General features: G+C 44.2%; 1 protein-coding gene across 1 annotated transcript in view; it reads left to right on the top strand.

Annotated features, from left to right (window-relative positions):
• VWA3A (von Willebrand factor A domain containing 3A) overlaps positions 1-22111 on the top strand; it is a 73647-nt gene that overhangs the window by 4179 nt on the left and 47357 nt on the right. Inside the window, exons 3-10 of the mRNA XM_006892696.1 lie at positions 1938-2062; positions 2158-2235; positions 5096-5150; positions 7017-7115; positions 9102-9208; positions 13860-13985; positions 14330-14438; positions 14656-14721. Coding sequence (XP_006892758.1) covers positions 1938-2062; positions 2158-2235; positions 5096-5150; positions 7017-7115; positions 9102-9208; positions 13860-13985; positions 14330-14438; positions 14656-14721 — 765 coding nt within the window. The remainder of the gene's footprint in view (positions 1-1937; positions 2063-2157; positions 2236-5095; positions 5151-7016; positions 7116-9101; positions 9209-13859; positions 13986-14329; positions 14439-14655; positions 14722-22111) is intronic.

Raw genomic sequence — 22111 nt, 5'->3', positions numbered from 1 at the left:
AACACTTTCCAATTTTGTTTTGAAACAGAGAGAGAGAACAGGCCTTAGGCATAGAATTGAGAGCTCACCATGCGGTGTAGCTGGAATTTAGCAGCAGCATTTGATTTTTTTTTCTCATTTATTTTATTATATTATTTTGTGTGTGTGTACTGTCAAATCAGATCTGACTGGTACAGGAGGAGATTGCTCCTCCTTCTTTAGCAGAGCATCTGGTGGATTTGAACTGTGCACCTCAGGGATTGCAGTGCGGCTTCTTGCCACTAGCCACCAGAGTTGGCCTCGATTTTCATTGTCTTTGTTTTATAGCTACCTTCCACTCTGGTGGAATAGTCTGTAAAGCCTTGTGTTGCTAACCAAAACATGGTACATGTCTGGTGTTTTGAATCCACCTGTGGCTGCAGTGGGAGAAAGAAAGTCTCCTTCCGTTAAGATTTACAGCCTGGAAAACCTGATAGAAGGTCACTAGGAGATGAGAATTCATAAAATGTTCCATATTTTGTATACTGATAGAATGATTGCATGTTGATGCCTATTTATAGGTTAGGTATATAATGCCTTCATGTTCATCATTTGCTCTTGTGAGTATAGCACTTGTCTGTTGGTTTGCTGTACTAGGGTGACTTGACTTTGAAGGCAAAGTAGGAAGCAGGATTAGCCATCCACTTCTGAAATAACAGGCCTTCAAAACCCCTATAGGCAATAGAGGAACATGGTTCGATATAGGGCTGGAACTAAAGCCAAAATTGGAAGTCACCCACAATGAGGCATCATCTCACTCCAGTAAGAGAGTCAAAGTTTAATAGAGCAGCAAGTAATAACTATTGGAGAGGATGGGGTGAGAAAGGAACTCTTATACATTGTTGGTGGGATTGTAAAATGGTACAACCATTCTAGAAGGCAGTTTGGTACTTCCTCAAAGAGCTGAACATAGAAATTCCATATGACCCTGCTATTCCACTGCTTGGAATATACCCTGAGAATATGAAAACTGAGGTACAAACTGAGATTTGTACACCAAAGTTCATAGCAGCATTATTCACCATCGTAAAAACATGGAAACAGCCCAAATGTTCGACCACAAACGAATGGATTGAGAAATTATGGTACATTCACACAATGGAATACTATGCAGCAAAAACTATGGCCCACTGCCCATTGCTTTTACTTTTGACCTGGAAGGGTCATTTCTCCTTTCAGTAGTTAATGAACAAGCGTTTGTTGAGGACCCCCTCAGCCTGATGGGAGGTAGAACTCACATACCTGAAAAGATTGTGAACATAAATGTAGAAATAGGCCAAGAGCACTGATCCAGGATGGGAGAGGTCCACTGTCACTCACGTTCAGCAGGAGGCAGTAGGTGGGCAGGGAATAGGGACGTGTGGTAGTTAACACAAGGGAAGGTTTTAGGTATGTGCTCAGCAGAGTCATGCAGACATAGGGGGTAGAATAACTAGATGTGGGGTGTCTTATGTGATTGGTTTGGATTTATTGCCTTTCTCTGAATCGTCCTGAGTTGAAAATAGAGGAGGGGGGGGAAATAGAAAAGCTCGCCATCCTTGACCAAGTGTTCACTTTCCAGAACGTTGATTCTTGGACTCGGTGCAGATGTTCTTCTCTCATTCTAGCTATTGTTTCTTTGTGTTCAGCCTCCTGCAAGGTGGCACGTAGTGAATGACCCGTGAATTGTCTAGCCACATATGGTACCTTCAGGTGGGACTGTGGTATGTCAGGGGGATGGTGGGTATTGCCAGGTTAACTGGCAGAACTCAGGGCTCCACATCCATATGTTCCCTCAGCAAGGTGAGTTCTTAAATCAGACCTGCACAGTCGGAGTTGGCAACCCTTGGGCATCCGTGTGAAGGAAACCCAGCAGCATCCCATCACCCTCGCGCGCTCTCGCCACAATTTTTGGCCTGACTCTGGTTTCTATCTTGCAGAAGCTGCAGGAAAGTAAAAGCCAGCCTTCAGCTTGGGAGGGCTCTGAAGAATGGCTGCTAACGCACAGTTTACAGTCTGAGAAACTCACCTTGCCTGACCTGCTAAGCCAGGGGACACCTGTTCTGTAAGTGGGAGGCCTCCCTTTGTCCCCAAGCCTGCATGACACACCCAGCCTCCTGGGACCCAGAGACCCCTTCATAAAGCTTTTTGTTTCTTTAGGGAGGAGGGCAGCAATGTCCGACAGAAAGTCCATTTCTCCACCGAGATCATCCACCACTTTGAATCAAAGCTTTCTCAGTAAGTATCTTTCTCAGGGCCTTCCCAATAGTCCCAAAGGTCAAGAACTCTCTTGTTTTCAGCGTCCTGAATACAACAGTGTTCCAACAGAATGTCTTTCCACTTTAGGCCGACTTTCTGCTTCTCTGAGGTGCCAAGTGGTGCCGTGGTTAAGTGCTTGGCTGTTAACCAAAAGGTTATTGCTTCTAACACACTCGCCACTCTGTGACAGAAAGATGTGAAGATTTGCTCTCTTAAAGTTAAAAAAAACAACATTCAAACTGATCATGATTGAGCTGGAACCTACTCAGAGCTGGCCTTGCAGGGGGTTTTCCGAGGCTGTAAATCTCACAGAAGGAGATTGCTCATCTCCTGAGGGGCCTCTGGTGGATTTGAACCTCCAGAGAGGCACCACCTTTGGTTAACAGTGCACCTCCCTACAAGCTGTGACATCAGAGCTCCACCCTCAAAAAGCCACAGCCTTAGAAACCTTGCAGGCACTCCTACTTATCCTTTTAAGATCTCTGTGAGCTGGAATGGACTCCTGGCTATAGGTCTGGCTTTCCTCTTCTCTCAAATGACAAGGTGAGACCAGATCAGTGGTTCCAAATCCATGGTCCTTTTGGACAACCATAAAATCTCATGACCTCCTTTGGTGTTTAATGGTAATAATAATGACCACACTTTCAATGTCAAGTTGGTTGGCAGATAAAAATGTCAAAGAGTGTGCCCCTACTCCTGACCTCGATTTTTAAATTTTTTTAAATTTTATTTTAATATTTTAAAAATAATTTTAATGAACATTTACAGAGATTTTGCATTTCCATTCATTCATTGCTGCACTTCTCTCCCCCACCAGCCCTTCCCCCACCCCTGTTCTCTTCTTTCTTTGAAAGGTAAAAGAAACACTCCCTCCCTGGTACACAATCCCCCCCGCACCCTTCCCACCGCCCCAAGTACATTCCACTATACAACCTTAATTGTGGACTCTTGTGATAACCATAATACCCTATCATACATTGCTTTAAAATTATTCTCTCCCTCATCTATTTCAGTGCAGTATACACAATTTATCCAGTTTTCCTCAGTCTTACCCCAACCCTGATATCAGTCCCATTTTACAGCAGTGGCATCATGCAGTATTTGTCCTTTTGTGACTGAGATATTTCACTCCGCATAATGTCCTCCAGGCTCACCCATTTTGAATAATATTGCATGTTTTCCTTGTTTTTCAATGCAGCGTGGTAGTCCATTGTGTGAATATACCACAGCTTCTCTATCCGTTCATTTGTTGATGGGCACCTGGGTTGTTTCTAACTTCTTGCTATTGTAAACAAAGCTGCAATAAACATGGGTGTGCATATATCTGCTTGGATGTCAGTTATGGTCTCTTTGGGGTATATTCCCAGTAGTGGAATTGCTGTGTCAAATGGTATCTCTATTTGCAACTTTTTGAGAAAGTTCCATACCGCCTTCCACAGTGGTTGCACCATTTTACATTCCCACCAACTGTGAATAAAGGTTCCAGTTTCTCCACAACCTCGCCAGCATTTGTTGCTTGTCTGACCTTGATTTTAGTGCCACATATACATATGAAAATAAACACACAGCTGCCTGCCAACTCACCAATACACCTCTTGATGGTCAGTAGGCAGAACTGTCCCTCCGATTTCATTCCAGTTCTAGTAGCCTCTTACCAGTAAACACTCCACCATTGCTTGCCTGAGTGTTCTTAAAAGGTTTCAGTCATGATTAATAAGCAGTAAAGTAATTGCTGCCAAGTTGACTCTAGCTCATGGTGAACCTGTGTGTGGTAGATCTAGTACAGCTGTCTGCCGCTGGGTTTTCAGTGGTTGATTTTCAGAACTCCACCACCAGGCCTTTCTCACAAGCTATTGTGAATGGATTTGAATTGCCAGCCTGTAGAGTTAGCCTAAAGTTGGTTTTTTAGCCATTACTTTTGTCTCTTCTGGTCTCCAACTACCTTCATTGTGGACACATCATGGTCTCACAAATGAGCAACAGCTGGAGGATCAGTATAAGTGAGCACTCTCCACACTGTGGTGGGTGTGTGAAAACACCAACACAGGAGCAGCAGTGTGACTGTGTTCAAGCGTCCAGTGGCGCCCAGCCTGGACCACTGCTCTCCAGATTTTGTGGGGGAAAAAAATCAATCTGCATACCTGCAGTCACGTAGGTAATTCCCCTGATGGGTCTGACTCTCTGTAGGACCTTCTAGCAAATCTTTCCAAACTCAAAAGGCTGTAGAGGAATTTAGGCACTGAGCCATGGACGGAGCTGTTAATATCAGACATTAGGGATTTATATAACTGGATGAGCACTTATGATCATGTTGGCCTGAGGCTTCTGATTAATAGCATGCTATTAATCTTAGCATATGGTATTCTTAAAACACTAGCCTTTGAATTTACAACAAAGTACATGAGTCATTTCACCAGGCAAGGACTCTATAACCCACCCATTCCCAATTCCCCATTAAGAACAAAAACGAAACACAGATTTGGGCAAATTCAAAAGTATTAGTCCACCTTCCACTTGAGAAAGCACTTCCCCGACATCTACAGACCCAGCCTCACTCTGCAGCCCACCTCTTGTTCACCAAACCATCATCAGTTGTAATGTATATTGATTACATCATCAGTACAGCAGCATATACATTCTTGATCCCTGTCACAGTTTCCTCAGTCTTTAATCTGGTGCATTGACATTTTCTCTTTGCTAAATTTGCTTTATATTCTCTCTAATGCTAGTGGTGCTATTTTTTAAAAAAGTCTCATCCACATCTTCCTTCCATATATATGAGTGACTATCGCTCAGTGATAACTGACCTCAGATGACAAGTATGTTTGATGTTTTCCAGAGCTATCGAACTCTATCAACAGAGAATCCTGTGGCTCACTGCAAACAGCAAGAAGGTAACAAACCCTGATTTCCCCCTTTGCCTTCTTTAACTCATCTGTTAACTATATTGTTATCTCAGTCAGACCTCCTTCTGTTGCAAGTGGTAGACCTCATTTGAAATTGGTTTAACTTGAAAAAGAGATTTCTGACCGTTGTGAGTGAAAAGCCTAGACACAGTGGTATCTAGATGCTCAAATAATGTCATCACTTATGCTTGTCTGTGGGCTATCTCCTCTGGGCTGGTTTTATTCTCAGGAAGTCTCTCCTCAGGCTTGGGAGGATGAACACCAGCAGCTGTAAGCTTGTCACCAGTTAGGTAACTCTAATGGGAAGGGACCTTCCTTCTTCTGCCAGAGTACCCAGCCAGGTCCTGAGGTTGACTGTTATTGGCCAATGTACACCAATCACCACAGCCATGAGGAGGAGTTTTACTAAGTGGCTCTGTCTGGAGCTGCTACTCACTGTGAGAAAAGCAGAGATGGGACAAATAAGGAGAAGGCAGGGTAAATCACTCCTAAACCTCCCGGGCTGAGGAACAGGGAGAGAGGGTTACACGTGGAAAGCCACAGTGTTACCAAAAGTGAATGTGCATCCTGGACAGATGTAAACAGCAGACATGCACGAGACCATTTAACCATTTAATGAGATTTGTAGAACTAAGTTTCCTCAACTGATCGGAACTTTTCTTGGCAGCTTGATTGAGAACTTCTTCAGGCCTCAAGAGTAGAATCATGGTCATGGCCAAAGTACCTTTTTAAATTTGCTTGCTTATTAGCCTAGCTTATTTTCCCTCAGGACACCTCATGCAGTAGTGGCTTAAACCCTGGGCTGCTAACCAAAAGGTTGATTGTTTGAAGCCACCAGATCCTCCACAGGAGAAGGATGAGATTAGTTGCCATAAGATGAAAGGAGTTTATGCAGTAAAATGCTGAGTAGGACAAGACATATGAAGTATGACAAGGAGGAAAAAAATAATCTCCACAGTTGTTAAGTCATGAGTGAGCTAAACCAGAAAACTGAATGTTCATAAAATAAAACATAATAAGGTCAAAAGCGTCAAATGCAATCTATTGCCCCACAAAGACTATGGATTTCATAGGAATAAAAGCTCCAGTTCCCAAAGCAGCTATGAAAGGATGAACACTTAGGGGTTGATTCCAACAGCACTGGCACTTGGGAACTAATAGCTGTTATAAAAGTAAGTGGAAGGTCACAAAACTGCGCTGTCAGAATGTTTCATTAGCATGTCTGCCTTTGATGCAAACAAACTCTCTGGTATGCTGGGTTAACTGTTGGACTGCTAACCAAAAGGTCAGTAGTTTGAATCCACCAGCTGCTCTAAGGGAGACCCAATGATGCAGTCTGCTCCTGTTAAGATTTACAGCCTCAGAGATCCAATGGAGCGGCTCTACCATGCGGTGTGGGTCTCTGGGAGCCGGGATTGACTTGACAGCAGTGAGTGGGTTGAGCCTTTGATCAACAGAGAGGGCAGACAGTAAATCAGAATACCAAGAAATTAAGCAAGTTAAGCCGAGAGAACTAAATATCAGACTTTATATCCTACAAAGGATGCTTTTCTCTAGTTTCTAACTTTTCTGTACCAAGTGTGCGTTATTCCTCTGAAAGAGTGAGCAATAAGTATAATTTTAAAATAGAACATTTAAACAGTAGTCTGAAACATACCAGGAGCAGATAATACTCAGAGCTAATGACAAGAGGGTGAGTTTTGCTTTTCCCTCCTTGAAATGGGGCTTCCATCCACTTCTCAGGGAGATGAGGGTGTTCACACCACCATGTTGCCGATAGCTACTCTATGGAAGGTTTAAGGGAAGAAAAAGCAGTTTGTGTTTGCTATGTCCTAATGTTGTGCGTGGCTTTAGGTGTTTGGCCACATCAAGGGGACCCGAGTTGGCCTCCTCATTGATGTGTCAGCGGTCAGCAATGGTCCTGAGAAAGAGGAGTTCCAGAATGACCTCATGGTAAGACTTGTAAGCTTCCAGAAGTATCTGGAACCATCCCTGTGTCTCCCTTCCTGAGTTTGCTAAACAGGCTTTGTTGTTTTGCTAAGCAAATGCAAAATAGATTATTTTATGAAGAATGGTTCACTCTTAATTAGCACCTACAGTGAAAGAAATGTGATGGATTGTGAGAAACCCAACCACAGACTCATTTCTTTGGCAGCCTGAGCTTCTAGTATTCTCACATAGCAGTATTTCCCCTGATTAGGGCTTTCTTCAAGAGCATATCATTCCCTGGAAAAAAGACCAGAAAGAACTGGGAGTTGACTCCGTTTCCTGCCTGTTCTATTTTTTCTTTCTTTTTGTTTTATTATTTTATTTTTGCGTGTACCATCAAATCGGATCTGACTGGTACAAGGAAGAGATTGTCCCTCTTTCTTCAGCAGAGCATCTGGTGGATTCGAACCACTCACCTCTGGGGTTTCAGTACAGCTTCTTGCCACTAGGCCATTGGAGCTCACCACTGCTTCCTGCCTTTAAAAAAAAATATATATATATATTATTTTTGTGTGTACTGTCAAACCGGATCTGACTGGTACAGCACAGTGCCTGTTGGATTTGAACCGATTGCACTGCAGCTTCTTGCCACTAGGGCGCCAGTGCCCCCTAGCTTCCTGCCTTTTCTAGAAGGAAGAGCTATTCCCTTGTCTTTGAAGTGTCCTTCGAGGAGTTGCACATTGTCAGTCTGGGTCCTTAATGGAAAAGATGAAAATACTAGTGTCAAATCCCAGCTGCCTCTACTTCTACCACTTTTGGGCTGCGTGACGGTGCTATCCAATCTCTGTACCTTAGCTGTCTCCCTCCAACCTTACAGAGGGTGAAGAGAACTCAAAGAGCAGAGTGCCCAGTACAAATTCTAGCATAGAGAAAAAGCTCTCTAGTCTCCATGAAGTGACGTGGAGTGGGTTTTTATCCTTAGCCTAACTCCTAGAGCTTCGGCTGGAGTCCGTTGCAGCAATATGGTTCAAAGACCATATCCCTTTAATGGACCACTAACCCAGACTTGCAGGAGTGGCATCTACTTCCTAAACAACATGCCTCTGGAAACTCCATGAACATTGATAAATGCCGATAGTTGTACAGAGGCTACAGGCCTTTTGTTCATAGGGTCTCTATGCGTCGTGCTCGACTTGAAGGCAATCAACGACAACAACAACCCGCACTCAGCCTCTGTCACTGGCCCTAGCCTGAGTCAGGAAACAGGATTTTGTCAGGACTGGTTCCCTTTCATGACAAAAGCACAGAGCTGCATTTCCAAAAGTCCCCAGTGGGTCTGATATTAGCCAGGACATGACTCATGTTGGTGATAGGCAAAGTGACATTTCCAACTGGCTAGGAAGAAGAGAAAAGAGTTAGCTAGCATCTCTGTTGACTGACTGCACACCTATAATTTTCCCAATTTGCATCCTTCAAATCCACCAGCTCCTCCACGGGAAGGGAAAGGGCAGCTTCCTCCTGTGCGATATGCAGTCTCTGAAAACCCACTGGAGGGTCAGGTTTGAGTCGGTTCCAACTTGACAGCACATAGCAACTACTCACCCATCATTCCCATTGCTGCATCCCCAGAGGACAAGCCTAGGGGAGAAACCACGGCCCCTGTCCTTTGCCTTCTGCCTGGGTGCAGCTATAATGGATGCTAAGACAGGCAACTACGATTCTCATGGCCCCCACTTCAGATGAGGGAGACGCAGCGCTGAGATGCTGCCCCAAGAGAGACCTTCTGTCTTCAGGAGGTGGAGTTAATGAAGGCACAATTAGGGGGTTCAGAAGAGTCATGTCCCACATCCACCAAACACAGTCATGGGACAAGCATGCCCTTAGGAGACCCAGTGCAAAAGAATCAGATGCCCTCTTTGGTCTGCTAGATAAAGCCGAGGGGTCAGCCGAGGCAAAGAGGGGCACTAGCTCCTCCCGGCTCTGTGAGCAGTGGGGTCCTTTCATCCCCAGGCTCTCATTGACGAGCAGCTGAGCCACAAGGAGCAGCTGTATATTCTCTCCTTCGGTGGCACCACCAGGACCCTGTGGCCAGACCCCATGGAAGTCAGCGCCTCCACGTGAGTGACCCCCCACACACCCGTCCTGTCTCAACATGCATTGTTGTTCGTTCATTATCTTCCCTGAGTAGTTAGTGTCCTTGTTGTATAAATAAGGTGTAGATAAGGTGATCTTATAAATAAATAAGGTCCAATGGATAAGTGAAGATAAATAGAGGAAACACTGTGGGGGTAAATGCTCACCTTCATGAACGAACGATGCACAACACGAAAGGCAAAATGGCCATAAGACACCTTTTCTATTCCACCCGCCAGCAGAAGCAGCTTTATAATCGTGAAGATCTGCTTCCATAGACAGTCTGTGGTGCAGAAACACAATCATGTGCTTATCCTGTTATATTGGTTGTTGTTGTTGTTGTTTACCATCAAGTCAGAACTGACCCATAGACAACCCTCCAGAAGGTTTTCAACGACGGTAAATCACATGGGAGGAGATTGTTCATCCTTCTCCCACAAAGTGGTTTGTGGATTCTAACGGCTCCTGGAATTGCAGTACGGTTACTTACCACAATCCACGGCCCTCAGGCCTAGTTTTTCATTGTTTTTTGTTCAAACATTTTTCTAGGTCGTATAGTCCTGGTCTGTCCACTTGCTGTTACCACAGAGGTAACTCGCGGTTGATGTGAAGCTAAACACTCTGACAGTAATGTGTCAAATGTGATAATGGTTACCCATGGTGGACAGTGTTTGGTGGAGCTCCCCGATGAAAACAAGCTTGGAAGCAGGAGTGGCATCCACTTCCGTAATAGCTTGCCTCTGGAAACCCTATGAACCTGGAGCAAGGATGAAAGTCACACAAGTGTTGAGGACTTTCGTTCATAGGGTAGCTATGAGTCACCTACAACTCGTCGGCACTTAACAACAACAACAACCATAAACAGATGCAGGTTACACTGCTGTGTGCACCTCAGCACTTTCACTTTATAACACATCAGCAGCATCATTGCTTATCAATATCTCCTTAGCTTACTGCCACGGAGTCAATTCCAACTCAAGAGTAACTTTATATGACAGAGGACAGCTGCCCCATAGGATCGCCGAGGCTGTCAATTCTTTCTGGAAGCTGAGTGCTTTCATTATTTTCCTGAGAATGGTTGGTAGATTCCATCTGGGGCAATTCTACTCTGTCTTCTGAGTTACTGTGAGTCCTACCTCCTTATGATGAGGGTAGGGGAGATTCAGCGGTAGATTTTCTGCTTTCCATGCAGGAGACCGAGGTTCGATTCCCAGCCCTTGCACCTCGTATGCTGCCTACCCATCTGTCAGTGGAAGCACTTGCATTTCTATGATATTGAATAGGTTCAGCACGGCTTCCCACCTCAGATGGAAAAAAGGACAACTGATCAATCCCTGAAAATCAACTGGAAGCCATATGACCACAAGAGTCTGATCCGCAGCAGCCGTGGGGTTGGCACAGGATTGTGTAGCAATTTGTCCCCTTGTTTATGGACTCACCATAAATTGAGGCCTGACTCCCATGGTCGATAAAAAAACACTTAATTTTTGTAATTATAATTTTTATAATTTCATTATTTTTAATAGCTACGTAGCATGCAACTGCATGGACGTCTTGTGATGTATTTTGTTGTTGTTGCTAAATGCTGTCAAGTCAGAACCGTCTCATAGCTGACCTTCTAGTGGGTTTTCAGGGGCTGTAAATTGCACAGGAGGAGATTGCCTGTCTTTCTCTCACAGAGCAGCTGGTGGATTCGAACTGCCTACTTTTGAGTTAGCAGCACAAGTCCTTACCACTATGTCAGCAGAGCTCCCAAGGATGTTTTATTAGTCCTTTATTTAGAGCTAGTTTTTTTAGGGGAAGAAGGGGAGTGCAAGAGATTTCTCACTCCTACCAGTAAGCAGAAATTCCTTAAAGTAGAACTCTGGTGGCCTCATGACAAGCAGTTACACTACCAACCCCAAGGCAAGTGGTTTGAATCCACCAGCTGTTCTGCAGGAGAAAGATGGACAATCTCTACATTATCTTTTTTTTTTAGTTGTTGTTGTTATGTGCCATCGAGCTGCTTGCAACCCATAGCGACCCTATGTACAACAGCCCTAAACTCTGCTCTGTCCTGTGCCAATCGCACTGTCTCTGACACTCCCATCGCGATAACCCCAGTCACTAAATCAATCCACCTCATAGAGGGCCTTCCCCTCCTGTGCTATCCCTCCACCCTACCAAGCATGATGACCCTCTCCAAGGACTGGTACCTCCTTACAAAATGTCCAAAGCATGTTAGACAGAGCCTCAGAATCCTTGCCTCCAAGGAGCCTCCTGGTTTAACCCTCTTCAGGATGAATCTGTTTGTTTTCCTAGCAGTCCATGGTACTCTCAATACTCTTCTCTAGCACCACAGCTCAAAGGCATCAATTCTCCTTTTATCCTCCTTAGTCACTGTCCAACTTTCTGATGCATAATAAGTGAGAGCAAAGACCATGGCCTGAATCAGACACACCTTAGTCTCCAGAGAGACACCATTGCTCTTCAGTACTTTGGAGAGGTCCCAAACAGCAGACTTTCCCATCGCAATACGTCTTTTTTAGTTACTACATTTCCCCCCTCTTCTCTTTCTCTCTATTTAAAAGGAAGATTTGGCAGTTATAATAAAGGCTTATTAACATCAAGCTGAGATTCTTTTCCTTTTTGTCACTCTGAAAGAGACATGAAAAGAGCAGGACCTCCTCATTAGCTACAGGCAACATAACATACAGGAACAAAGAAAACGGAGTTAACTGATCTTCCCTCTCCCCAGTGGGGTGCGGCCCATTCCATCAGGGAAGGAACTGGATGTGCAGCGTCTACTCTAAAATCCTTCTAGGGCTAGGGGGTTAATCTGAGCTCTAAGCTGAGGTCTGGCTCCCAGGAGAGCTGTGTGAGAAGTTGGAGAAGTGGACACATAGCCCCAGACCTTCAAATAGCAGAGCATCTTGAAGCTCAGGGGAGCTTTGTTGGATGAATTGCATTAGGAAAATCTGCTGCCAGGGACTTGTCCAGAGTGCTAAAGAGCAACCATGTCAGGCTAGAGACTAAGGTGCACGTGATCCAGGCCATGGTCTTCACCATTACTTGTTACACATCAGAGAGCTGGACAGTGACCAAAGATGACAGTTGTGGTGCTGGAGAAGAGTGTTGAACACACTCTGGGCTGTCAAGAGAACTAACAGGTCTGTCCTGGAGAGAGTGAAGCCATGCTGCTCCTTGGAGGTTAGGATTTTGAAGCTCCACCTCACATACTTTGGACATGTTGTCAAGAGGGATCAGTTCTTAGAGAAGGACATCATGATTGGAAGGGTGGAGGGACAGCGCAGGGGAGAAAGACTCTGGATAAGATGGATAGTAACAGGGGTAATGAGGGTAGGCGTGTCAGAGACAGTGAGATGGGCTCATGATAGAGCCGGCTTCAGTGCTATCGGGCATAAGGTCATTATGAATCGTGGTTGACTTGACAGCAGTTACCAACTACAGGTAGAGGCTCAAGTTCTAGAATCAGACTGTGCTGGAAATCTCAACTTTACAAGTTTCCTGCAGTGTGACCCTGGCTAAGTCACCTCACTCTGAGCCTGAGTGTTCTCGTCTCTGTTGGTCGCCCTCAAATCAACTCTAATGCATGATGACGAGTGTACCACACACCACAGTCCTGCAGCATCTTCACGTGTCAGCAGTGCATTCAAGTCTCAGCAGCTCTTGTAGCAAACTGTCTCACCCAGCGTGTCCCTCGACCTTGCTGACCCTCTGCTCGCCAAGCATGATGTCTTCTTCAAGCAGCTGATCCTTTCTGATTAGGTCAACAGCAAGGCAGTCAGATACAGGCTGTTGTAGTCTATGGGTTGTGCGCTGGCTGATTTTCAGAAGTCAATCACGAAACCTTTCCTAGTCTGTTTCAGTCTAGAAGCTCTGCTCAGACCCGCCCACCACAGGTGATCCCTCTGATATTTGAGCATGGCAGCAGAGCTTCCTGTAGCGCCAGAATATGCAGGCTGCCACAAGTCTGACAAACTGACAGTCAGATGTGGGATAATGGTACTCAGGGGAGCTCGGTGGGGGCGGGGGGTCTGGTGGTAAAGAGTTGCGCTGCTAGCCCAAAGGTGGTTGTTGTTGTTGTTTGATGCCGTCGAGTTGTAGACGACTCATAGCGACCCTATGAACGAACAGCCTGAGCACTGTTCGTACATGGAGTTTGCGGAGGCAAGCCATTTTAGAAGTGGATGCCGCTCCTGCTTCCAGGCTTGATTTAGTCGGGAAGCTCTAGCCAACACTGTCCACCATGGGTACCCATTACCACGATTGGCACATCACTGTCACAGTGTTCAGCATCACAGCAATCTCGAGTTCCCCCTGTACAGCAACGCACAGACCAGTGCTATACCACCTAGAAGAATGTTTGACAGGAAGACAATTTGAACCTGGCTGAGGTAAGTGGTTCAAACCCACCAGTGGCTCTAAGAGAGAAAGATGGACAGTCTCCTCCTCCCTTGTGATTTCCAGCTTCTAAAATCCTGCAGGAGAGTCAGCCACAGTTTGGTTCTGACTCAATGGCAATGAACCGCACAGAGAGTTGCTGTTAGGTGAACTAACGTTTGTACTGGGCCTGAGAGAGAAGACGGGCAGTTTAGTTTGCTGCTGTTGTTTTCTCCATTGTTACCTCCCCAGCCTCCAGGAACTTAAGCAGTGGGTGAAGAAGCTACAGCCAGAAAGAGGCGCTGACATGCTCCAGGCTCTAAAGAAAGTCTTCCGTATAAAAGGCCTGAATTCTCTGGTGATCATATTGGGAAGCTGGTAGGTCTCCTGTCGGCACTTAGTGGTGAAAAGGGGTCAAGGAGCCAAACTCTTGGCTGGAAAAAAAAAGCTCTTGGAGCGTAACTCTTCACACATGCGTGAGAGAGGGGTCCCCTGCGCCTACCTCTATCCTCCATGTTGGGGAGGAAGGAGCACCTGGGGCAGCAGGAAGCAAGCCAGGGTAGCTTAGGTTGGGGCCTCCTCAGCTTAGCATCTTACACAGGTGGCCCCGGACCCCGGTGGTCAGTTAGACCTGACAGCTGTCCCCTGAGGATGACCATTTTGCTCTTGTCATGTCCTCAAACATGTGGGGGTCTCACCTCTGCACTCCTTCTTCTCCTCAGCCCAAACCAGTCTTCAGAAATCCTGTCCGACTACCTCCAGCAGTCCACCATCGGCAGGGGTATCGTCATCCACATCGCCACGTATAAATGCGACAACCAGGTGCCCTCCGTGAGTACCGCCCGTTCCCCAAGTTTCCCTTGGACTTGGTGGCTGTGACACAGGGCGTGGGTGGTGGCTCCCTCCTCCCCTCTGCAGGCTCCTGCATCCAGGTCGGCCTTTACTCACGTGGGAAGCCCTGGGGAATTGGGAAGTTGAGTTGAGAAGAAAGCTGATTAGGGTCTTGGCATTGAGCCTGTGAGGGCTGATCCTGTCACCAACCCTGCAGGCTGTCCTAAAGAACCTCGCAGATGCTGTTGGGGGCTTCTACCACTGCTACAGCCCGGAGACAGAGGTGAGATCTTTGACACGCTGTCCTGGCCTGCCTCTCCCTGCCCTCCTCCAGGGGGACATGGAGGGTGGGGGTTCTAGACCAGGACAACCAATGCTACCAGCTTGCTTCCTCTCCACCCCCACCCAACCCACTCTATGGAGTGGATTTTACCAGGTAAAAGCAAGTTAAAAAGAACTATGCAGTTTGTTAAGGAGAGACACTGAATTTCTGTTAAAGGAACAGAATAATCTGAAAACAGTTATTTGTTGCACAATGTGACGGCCAAAATCAGCCTCATTAAACTGTGCATGTAAACTCTGCAGGGTTGACAATTGTTTGATTTTATGCATTTTTACCACAATCCAGTAATTAAAATTATGAAAGAATGCGAGTTCCATCAGAGCAGGCATCTTGGGGCTGTCTGCATGTAAGCCCCTTCCGGCGGGGGAGACACCAGGTCCAGCCTTTTGATATGTTTTGTCACCAGCATGACCAGGAGCTTAGTCAGAGCTTTGAGCCATACTGAAATATTTGGAGTTGGAAAAAAACAACAACAAAACACAAAATATGATTTGGAAATGGATTAATAAGAAATGTTGTGCATTAGCCTGTGATCCCCCAGCACAATGCTCTGCGGCCTCTTTGGGGAAATATGCATTTCACAGTTACAGGCCCTAACAACAGCCCATAGTCAAAGTGATATATTCTTTTCTAAAACTTTTTTCCCTTTTCCGATTTTGTTTAAACATTTATGATGTTTTTGTTTTTCCCATTGTTGCACGTTTCCTTGCCCCCCCTTCCCTCTTCTCTTTTCCAGCACCCTTTGTTCCAGAGTGTTGTCATTCATAGAATACCTAATCATATATTTCTTTCAGACAGTTCTTCCCTTCATCTGTTCTAGTGTAGTGTTCTTTATCTGTCCACTCTTTCCCTATCACTCTCTAAGCCCCCAGTGTCGGTCCAATACTATAACAGCAGTGTTATGCAGTACTTGTCCTTCTGTGACTGGAGTTCTTTCACTCTGCATAATGTCCTCCAGGCTCTCCCATGTGGTATAATGTTTTATGGGTTAATTCTTTTTCAGTGCTGCATAATATTCCATTGTGTGAACATACCATAGTTTTTCTATGTCTTCATTTGTTGATGGGCACTTGTGTTGCTTCCGTCTCTGCTATTGTGAACAACACAGCAAAAACATGGGTGTGCATACATTTATTTGAGTAATGGCGCTAGTATCTTTAGGGTATATTCCCAGTAGAGGAATTGCTGGGTCAAATGGTATTTCTATTGCCAACTTTTTGAGAAAACTCCAGACTACCTTCCATAGTGTACCATTTTACACTCCCATCAGTGATGAATAAGAGTTCCAATCTCTCCACAACCTTGCCAGCAATAGTTGTTTGCTGGCCTGTTGAACTTCTCTATCTCATAATTGTTTTCCTTTGTGGAAAAAAACTTTTTACCATGATCTGAGTAAAAGTTTAGAGAGCAAATTTACTTTTTCCATTTAACAACCCATACACTTTATTTTGTTGACATTGATTACAGCCTCCACATCATAGCAGAACTCTTCCCACCTCCTCCCTGTGTTTCCTGTTTCCACTCAACCTTCCACCCTCCCCCTGCCTTCTGAGCTTGATCCTTGGGTAAAAGGCTCGTTTGTTCTTACCGTTAACTGTTTTTAAGGCATGCATTCCTCTTTAGTGTTATTGGACAGCATATCTTATAAAAATTTATTGCTTTGATTCCAACTCAGTTAATCTATTGGACAAAGTAGAACTGTCCATCAGTTTTCTTAGGCTATTAATCGACACAGACTGCCTCATCTTTTTCTTGAAGAGTGGCTGGTGGGTTGGAACCACTGACTTTTTGGTTAGTAACTCAACACTCAGTCCTCACTGGGGCTCCTGATCATAGTATAGGTCAATCTATTGTTGGGCTGAGAATTGAGTCATGGAGGCAATTTCCATTCCAGGCTTGAGGGTAATCATCTGCAGCATCCCGTCAGTCTCTATTAGGTAGTAGACCTTGTCTTCTTTATGATTTTTTAATTTGGGTCTACATTTTTCTCCACATCTGTCATGGACTTCTGGGTTTTGTCCCTTTTGGAACCATTAGTAATGTTATTTGGGCACTATCTAGTTCTTCTGGTCTCAGAATGATGGAGGTTTAAGTTCATGTGGTCCATTAGTCCTCTGGACTAATATTCTTGGATTTTTCTTCACTCTTCTTTGCTTTGGACATAGAAAGTCTACTACTTGCACCTTAGTTGTTCACTTGCAAGCTTTTACGATTCTAGTTGCTGCTCATCAAAATACAGCGTAGGACATTGTGCTTGTAGATTGTGTCATGCCAGTTGACTTTGATGTCCCCTGGGTCTATGGTCCTGAAATCCCAGGCCCAGTCACTCATTCCATCAAGATGTTTGTTAATGGCTAATACGTTTTCATTCTTTTTCATGCTACTATACACATAGACCTTTTTTTGCAGCACACATAGATATGTACATAGAAATAGCCTCTGCCAAACTTATGTGGTCTTGAGTGTGGGCTTATTTGTCTGCGTAGTGTATATTCTTTTTTTAATTGAGATTTTAATGAAAGTTTATAAAGGACTTGGATTTCCATTTATTCCTTGTTGCACTTTTCACTCCCCCAGTTCACTTTTTCTTGGGGGGGGGCTTATAAAAAGTTATTTCATTGTTATACAGTCCCTCCCCCCAGACCACTTTACTATGCAGCTCTTATTCTGGACTCTTGTCCTACCAATAATATCTATATTCCTTTTATATAGTTCACTGTCTCGTCTGTTTCAATGTCATGTACATTATTTATCCCCTCTTTTCTTCATTTCCCCTAGCCCCCATGTCATTTCTGTTTTATAAAAGTGATATTATCCAGTATTTGGGTTTTTTGTGACTGAGATCTTTCAGTTGGCACAATGTCCTCCAGGGTCACCCATTTTGTATAATATTTCATGAGTTCCTTGTTTTTCAGTGCTGCATAATATTCCATTGTGTGAATATGGCACAGCTTTCCTATCCATTTATTTCTTGTTGGGCACTTGGGTTGTTTACAACTCTTTGCTATTGTGAACAAAGCCGCAGTAAACATGGGTGTGCATATATCTGCTTGGTTGGCGGTTATGATTTCTTTGGGGTATATTCCCATAGTGCAATTGCTGAGTCAAAATGTATTGCTATTTATGGTGAGCTCTGGTGGCCTAGTGGCAGGAAACTGCACTGCAATCCCAGAGGTACACGGTTCAAATCCACCAGATGCTCTGCTGAAGAAGGAGGAACAATCGCCTCCTGTATCAGTCAGATCCAATTTGACGGTACACACATAAAATAAATAAATAAATAAATAAAGGCAGCCAGCTGCTTTCTCAAAGAAAAAAAGTATTGCTATTTACAACTTTTTGAGAAAGCACCATACTGCCTTCCATAGTGGTTGCACCATTTTACACTCCCCACAACCAGTTTCTTGCCAGAATTTGTTGTTTGTTGCTTTGTTAAATTTTGCTATTCTTACTGAGGTGAGATGATATCTTGTAGTCATTTTGATTCGCATCTCTCTTAGAGCTAGGGATTTTGAACATTTCTTCATGTGTTTGTTGGCCATCTGAATGTCTTCTTTGGTGAAGTGTCTGTTCATATCCTGTGCTCATTTTGCAATTGGGTTGTTAACTTTTATCTTGTTGTATATTCTTTTTAAAAACTCACTTTCCTTCAGACTTCCCCTACAAACCACCTAGGGTTACATTTAAAAGAATTTATTATCTGAATATTAACAGTCATGGCAACATTTGTCTTGATAATCTAAGACCGCACTGGTCTCCTGCTTTAACAACTTTTCCGGTTCTTTTATCCATTTGTTCACTGCTGTGTGATTCAAAGGAAGCTCTGGTAGCCTGGTGGGTAAGGAGTTGTGCTGTCACCCCAAAAGGAGGTGGTTCAAACCCACCAGCTGCTCTTCATGAGAAAGATGGGCAGTCTCTTCCTGAGTGGTTTACAGTCTCTGAAAACTCAACTGGAGGGTCAGCTATGAGTCAATTCTGACTCAATACCAATGGATTTTTTTTAGTTTATGGGATCCAGATCCAGATGTTCCTAGTGCCAGAGTGTATAAGTCTATAAAGCAGACAGAGACGGGGATCAGAATATCTCAGGCGTAGATTTAGAGGTATGCCATGTGATGCTACCTTAAAGTCAAAATAACTGCATTATAGCTAGAACATTATAGCTAGAACTTCAGGTTACTGTTCCTTTTTCCACTTTTTTTAAGGTTCTTTGTTTGTTTGTTTGCCTCCATCCATTCACGTGCTTATTATATAAGACTCAGGTTTTTCCAGCTTTAGGCAAAGATTGCTTTCAGAAATTGTGAAGTAGCTGCAAGAGAAAAGAGTTTTTAAAACATGAGCATCTGTAACATGCTAGGAAGGATGGAGGGTCAGAGACAGAGAGGAAGACCTTTAATGAGATGGATTGACACCGTGACTGTGACTTGAGCCTTTCAGAGATGATGAGGATGGTGCAGCATAGGGCATGGCTCAGGTCTGTTGTTCATAGGGTTGCTATGAATTCTAGTCAACTTAAAGGTACCTTACAACAACAACATATGTGACCAATGTCTCCCCTCTGACTTGGTTATGAGACTGAAACCATTCTCCACTGATCCAACCATTCCCCATTGTTCTAACCATTTTTCACCGCCCTAACCATTCCTCACTGCCCTGACCACTCCTCACTGCTCTGACTACTCCTCTCTACCCTAACCATTCCCCACTGCTCTAACCATTCCCCACTACTCTAACCATTCCCCACTGCTCTAACCATTCCCCACCACTCCAGCCATTCCCCACTGCTCTAACCCTTCCCTACTGCCCTAACCATTCCCCACAGCTCTAACCATACCTTATCATTTTAACATACTGATGAAACCATTCAACAGGATGAATGCATCTGACAGGATGAATGCTCAGGTGTCACATCAAAGGAAGCAATGTTACACTAGCAACATCTGTTTTTCTGTTTTAGCTTTCAGAGATTCTGCAGTTACATAATGTACTTTGTTCTTGTAACTGATGTACCTGGAGAATTGATACTGAATGTATAGTATAAGCAGACCAGAAGAAGTGATGTATTATTGAATTCTTTGAGTTGTGCAACCATCCTCACTCTCTTTTCTCAAGTTATCTCCCTGTGACTTGTTGCTCCATTGACATAAACTCTCTCACTGTCCCCTTAATTTCCTATTTAATTTTTTCTATTTGCAGTATGACCTCTAGTGTTCTGGATTCATATTGCTTTAACACTCTTGATGAAGATATGGCTGCAGAAAGTTGTCTTTCCACCCCCCTTTAATTTGACAATGCAAGACTTTGACAAAGACAATGCAAGAATGATAAAACTGTAACAGTCCCCCTGGTGGGGCAAAGGGAGTGGTGGAAACTGTGCTAAACTGAATAGCACTTCCCCACTGATATATGACAGTCAATTCAGTTTCTGTCAGTGTCGCCCTATGAGAAGTGATCCCCTGTGAGAACTGATCCCACTGTTGCCACTTCTTCTGGCTTTTCAATAAGAGCTCAAACCATAAGGATTCACATTTTCTCTTTATATATTATTTTTCTAATGGTGAAAAAAATTTATATTTAGAACTAGCCCGCTAGACTCAGTTTAGATGATCCCAATTTTGTTGGCAACATCCAAAGCATCATAGTCAGGAACAAGTTGAACATAGGCCTTCTTCTCTCCATAAGGCCTAATCAAAGTGTTGACCTTGGCCACATCAGTGTCACAGAGTTTCTTTACAGCTTGTTTGGTTTGGTGCTTGTTGGCCTTGACATCCACAATGAACACAAGTGTGTTGTTATTGTCTATCTTTTTCACGGCTGACTCAGTGGTCAGGGGAAATTTGATGATGGCATAGTGGTCAAGCTTGTTTCTCCTGGGGGGTGCTCTTCCAGGGGTATGTGGGCTGCCTCCGGAGTCTCAGTGTCTTAGGCCGCCGGAAGGTGGGTGACATGCAGGTCTTCTTTTTTTGTAGCTGTGGATGCCCTTCAGGACTGCCTTCTTGGCCTTCAATGCCTTTGCTTTGGCTTCAGTTTTGGGAGCGGGAGGGGCTTCCTTCTTTGCTTTCGGTGCCATCTTCGTAGAAAGGCCTCTTTATATTTTTGAGGTGATATTTACCCAACCATAAAGTAACCATTTTAAAGCAAAGAATTCAATGGCATGCAGTGCATTCATAATGTTGTGCAAATACCACCTCGTTCTAGTTGCCAAATGTTTTTATTATCTCCAGATGAAGTCCCATGCCCTTTAAATGCTATTGTTAGGTACTATCAAGTCAGAACTGACTTATAGCTGACTCACCAGGGAGGGTCAGATGTTATAAATCACAAGAGAAGAGATGGCCCTGAATTTGAGCCGTCTGCTTTTGGGTTTGCAGCACAACCCCTTACCCACTAAGTTAAGCCACCAGAGCTCCCTTGTCCATTAAGTTGTTGTTTACTGGCAAATTAGAACCGACACATAGCTGACCCTCCAGTGGGTTTTTAGATACAGAAGACACACAGGAGGAGATTTCCCACCTTTCTCCCACAGAGAAGCAAGTAGATTTGAACCACATACCTTTGTGTTAGTAGTGCAGTTTCTTGCCACTAAGCTACCAGAGTTCCCCTTTTCCATTAAGTTGTCACTCCTGTTCTCCCTTTTCCCAGCCCCAGGCAACCACCAACCTGCTTTCTATCTGTATGGATTTTACCTTTTCTAGATATTTTGTACAATGGAATCATACCTTATGGGAGTAATTTTTTGTCTGGCTTCTTTCACTTTAACATATTTTCAAGTTTCACTCATGTTGTAGGATACATCAACACCTCCTTGATTTTTTCTATTTTTTATGGCTGAATAATACTCGTATGTGTGTGTATGTGTGTGTGTGTGTGTGTGTGTGTGTGTGTGTGTGTAACTATATATCACAGTTTGTTTATCCATTCATGCACTGCTGAACCTTTGAGTTTCTACCTTTTGACTTTGTTGAGTAATGTTATAAACATACACATATTTGTCTGGACGTGTGCTTTCTTTTGGGTATGTAACTAAGAGTTGCTAAAAAATACAGGAACTTTGTTTGATCATTCAAGGAACCACTGTTTTCCACAGCAGATGAATTCTTTTACATTCCTATCAGCTATGTAAGGAGCCCTAGTGGTAAGGTGATTAAACATTTGTCTGCTAAACAAAAGGTCAGTGTTTCAAACCCACCAGACATTGCTCAGGAGAAAGATGTGGCAGTCTGTTTCCATGACGATTTATGGCCTTGGAAGCCATCTTGGCAGTTCTAAGGTCCTGCAGAAACAGTGTCAATCGGAATAGGTGCAAAGGTTTCACCTGTCCATATCTTTA

This window comes from Elephantulus edwardii, unplaced genomic scaffold (assembly GCF_000299155.1).
Source record: "Elephantulus edwardii isolate Elephantulus edwardi_28Jun2011 unplaced genomic scaffold, EleEdw1.0 scaffold00117, whole genome shotgun sequence".
In the NCBI taxonomy this organism is placed as follows: Eukaryota; Metazoa; Chordata; class Mammalia; order Macroscelidea; family Macroscelididae; genus Elephantulus; species Elephantulus edwardii.
The sequence above is the reverse complement of the archived record's forward strand: the minus strand, read 5'-3'. Positions and strand labels throughout refer to the sequence as shown.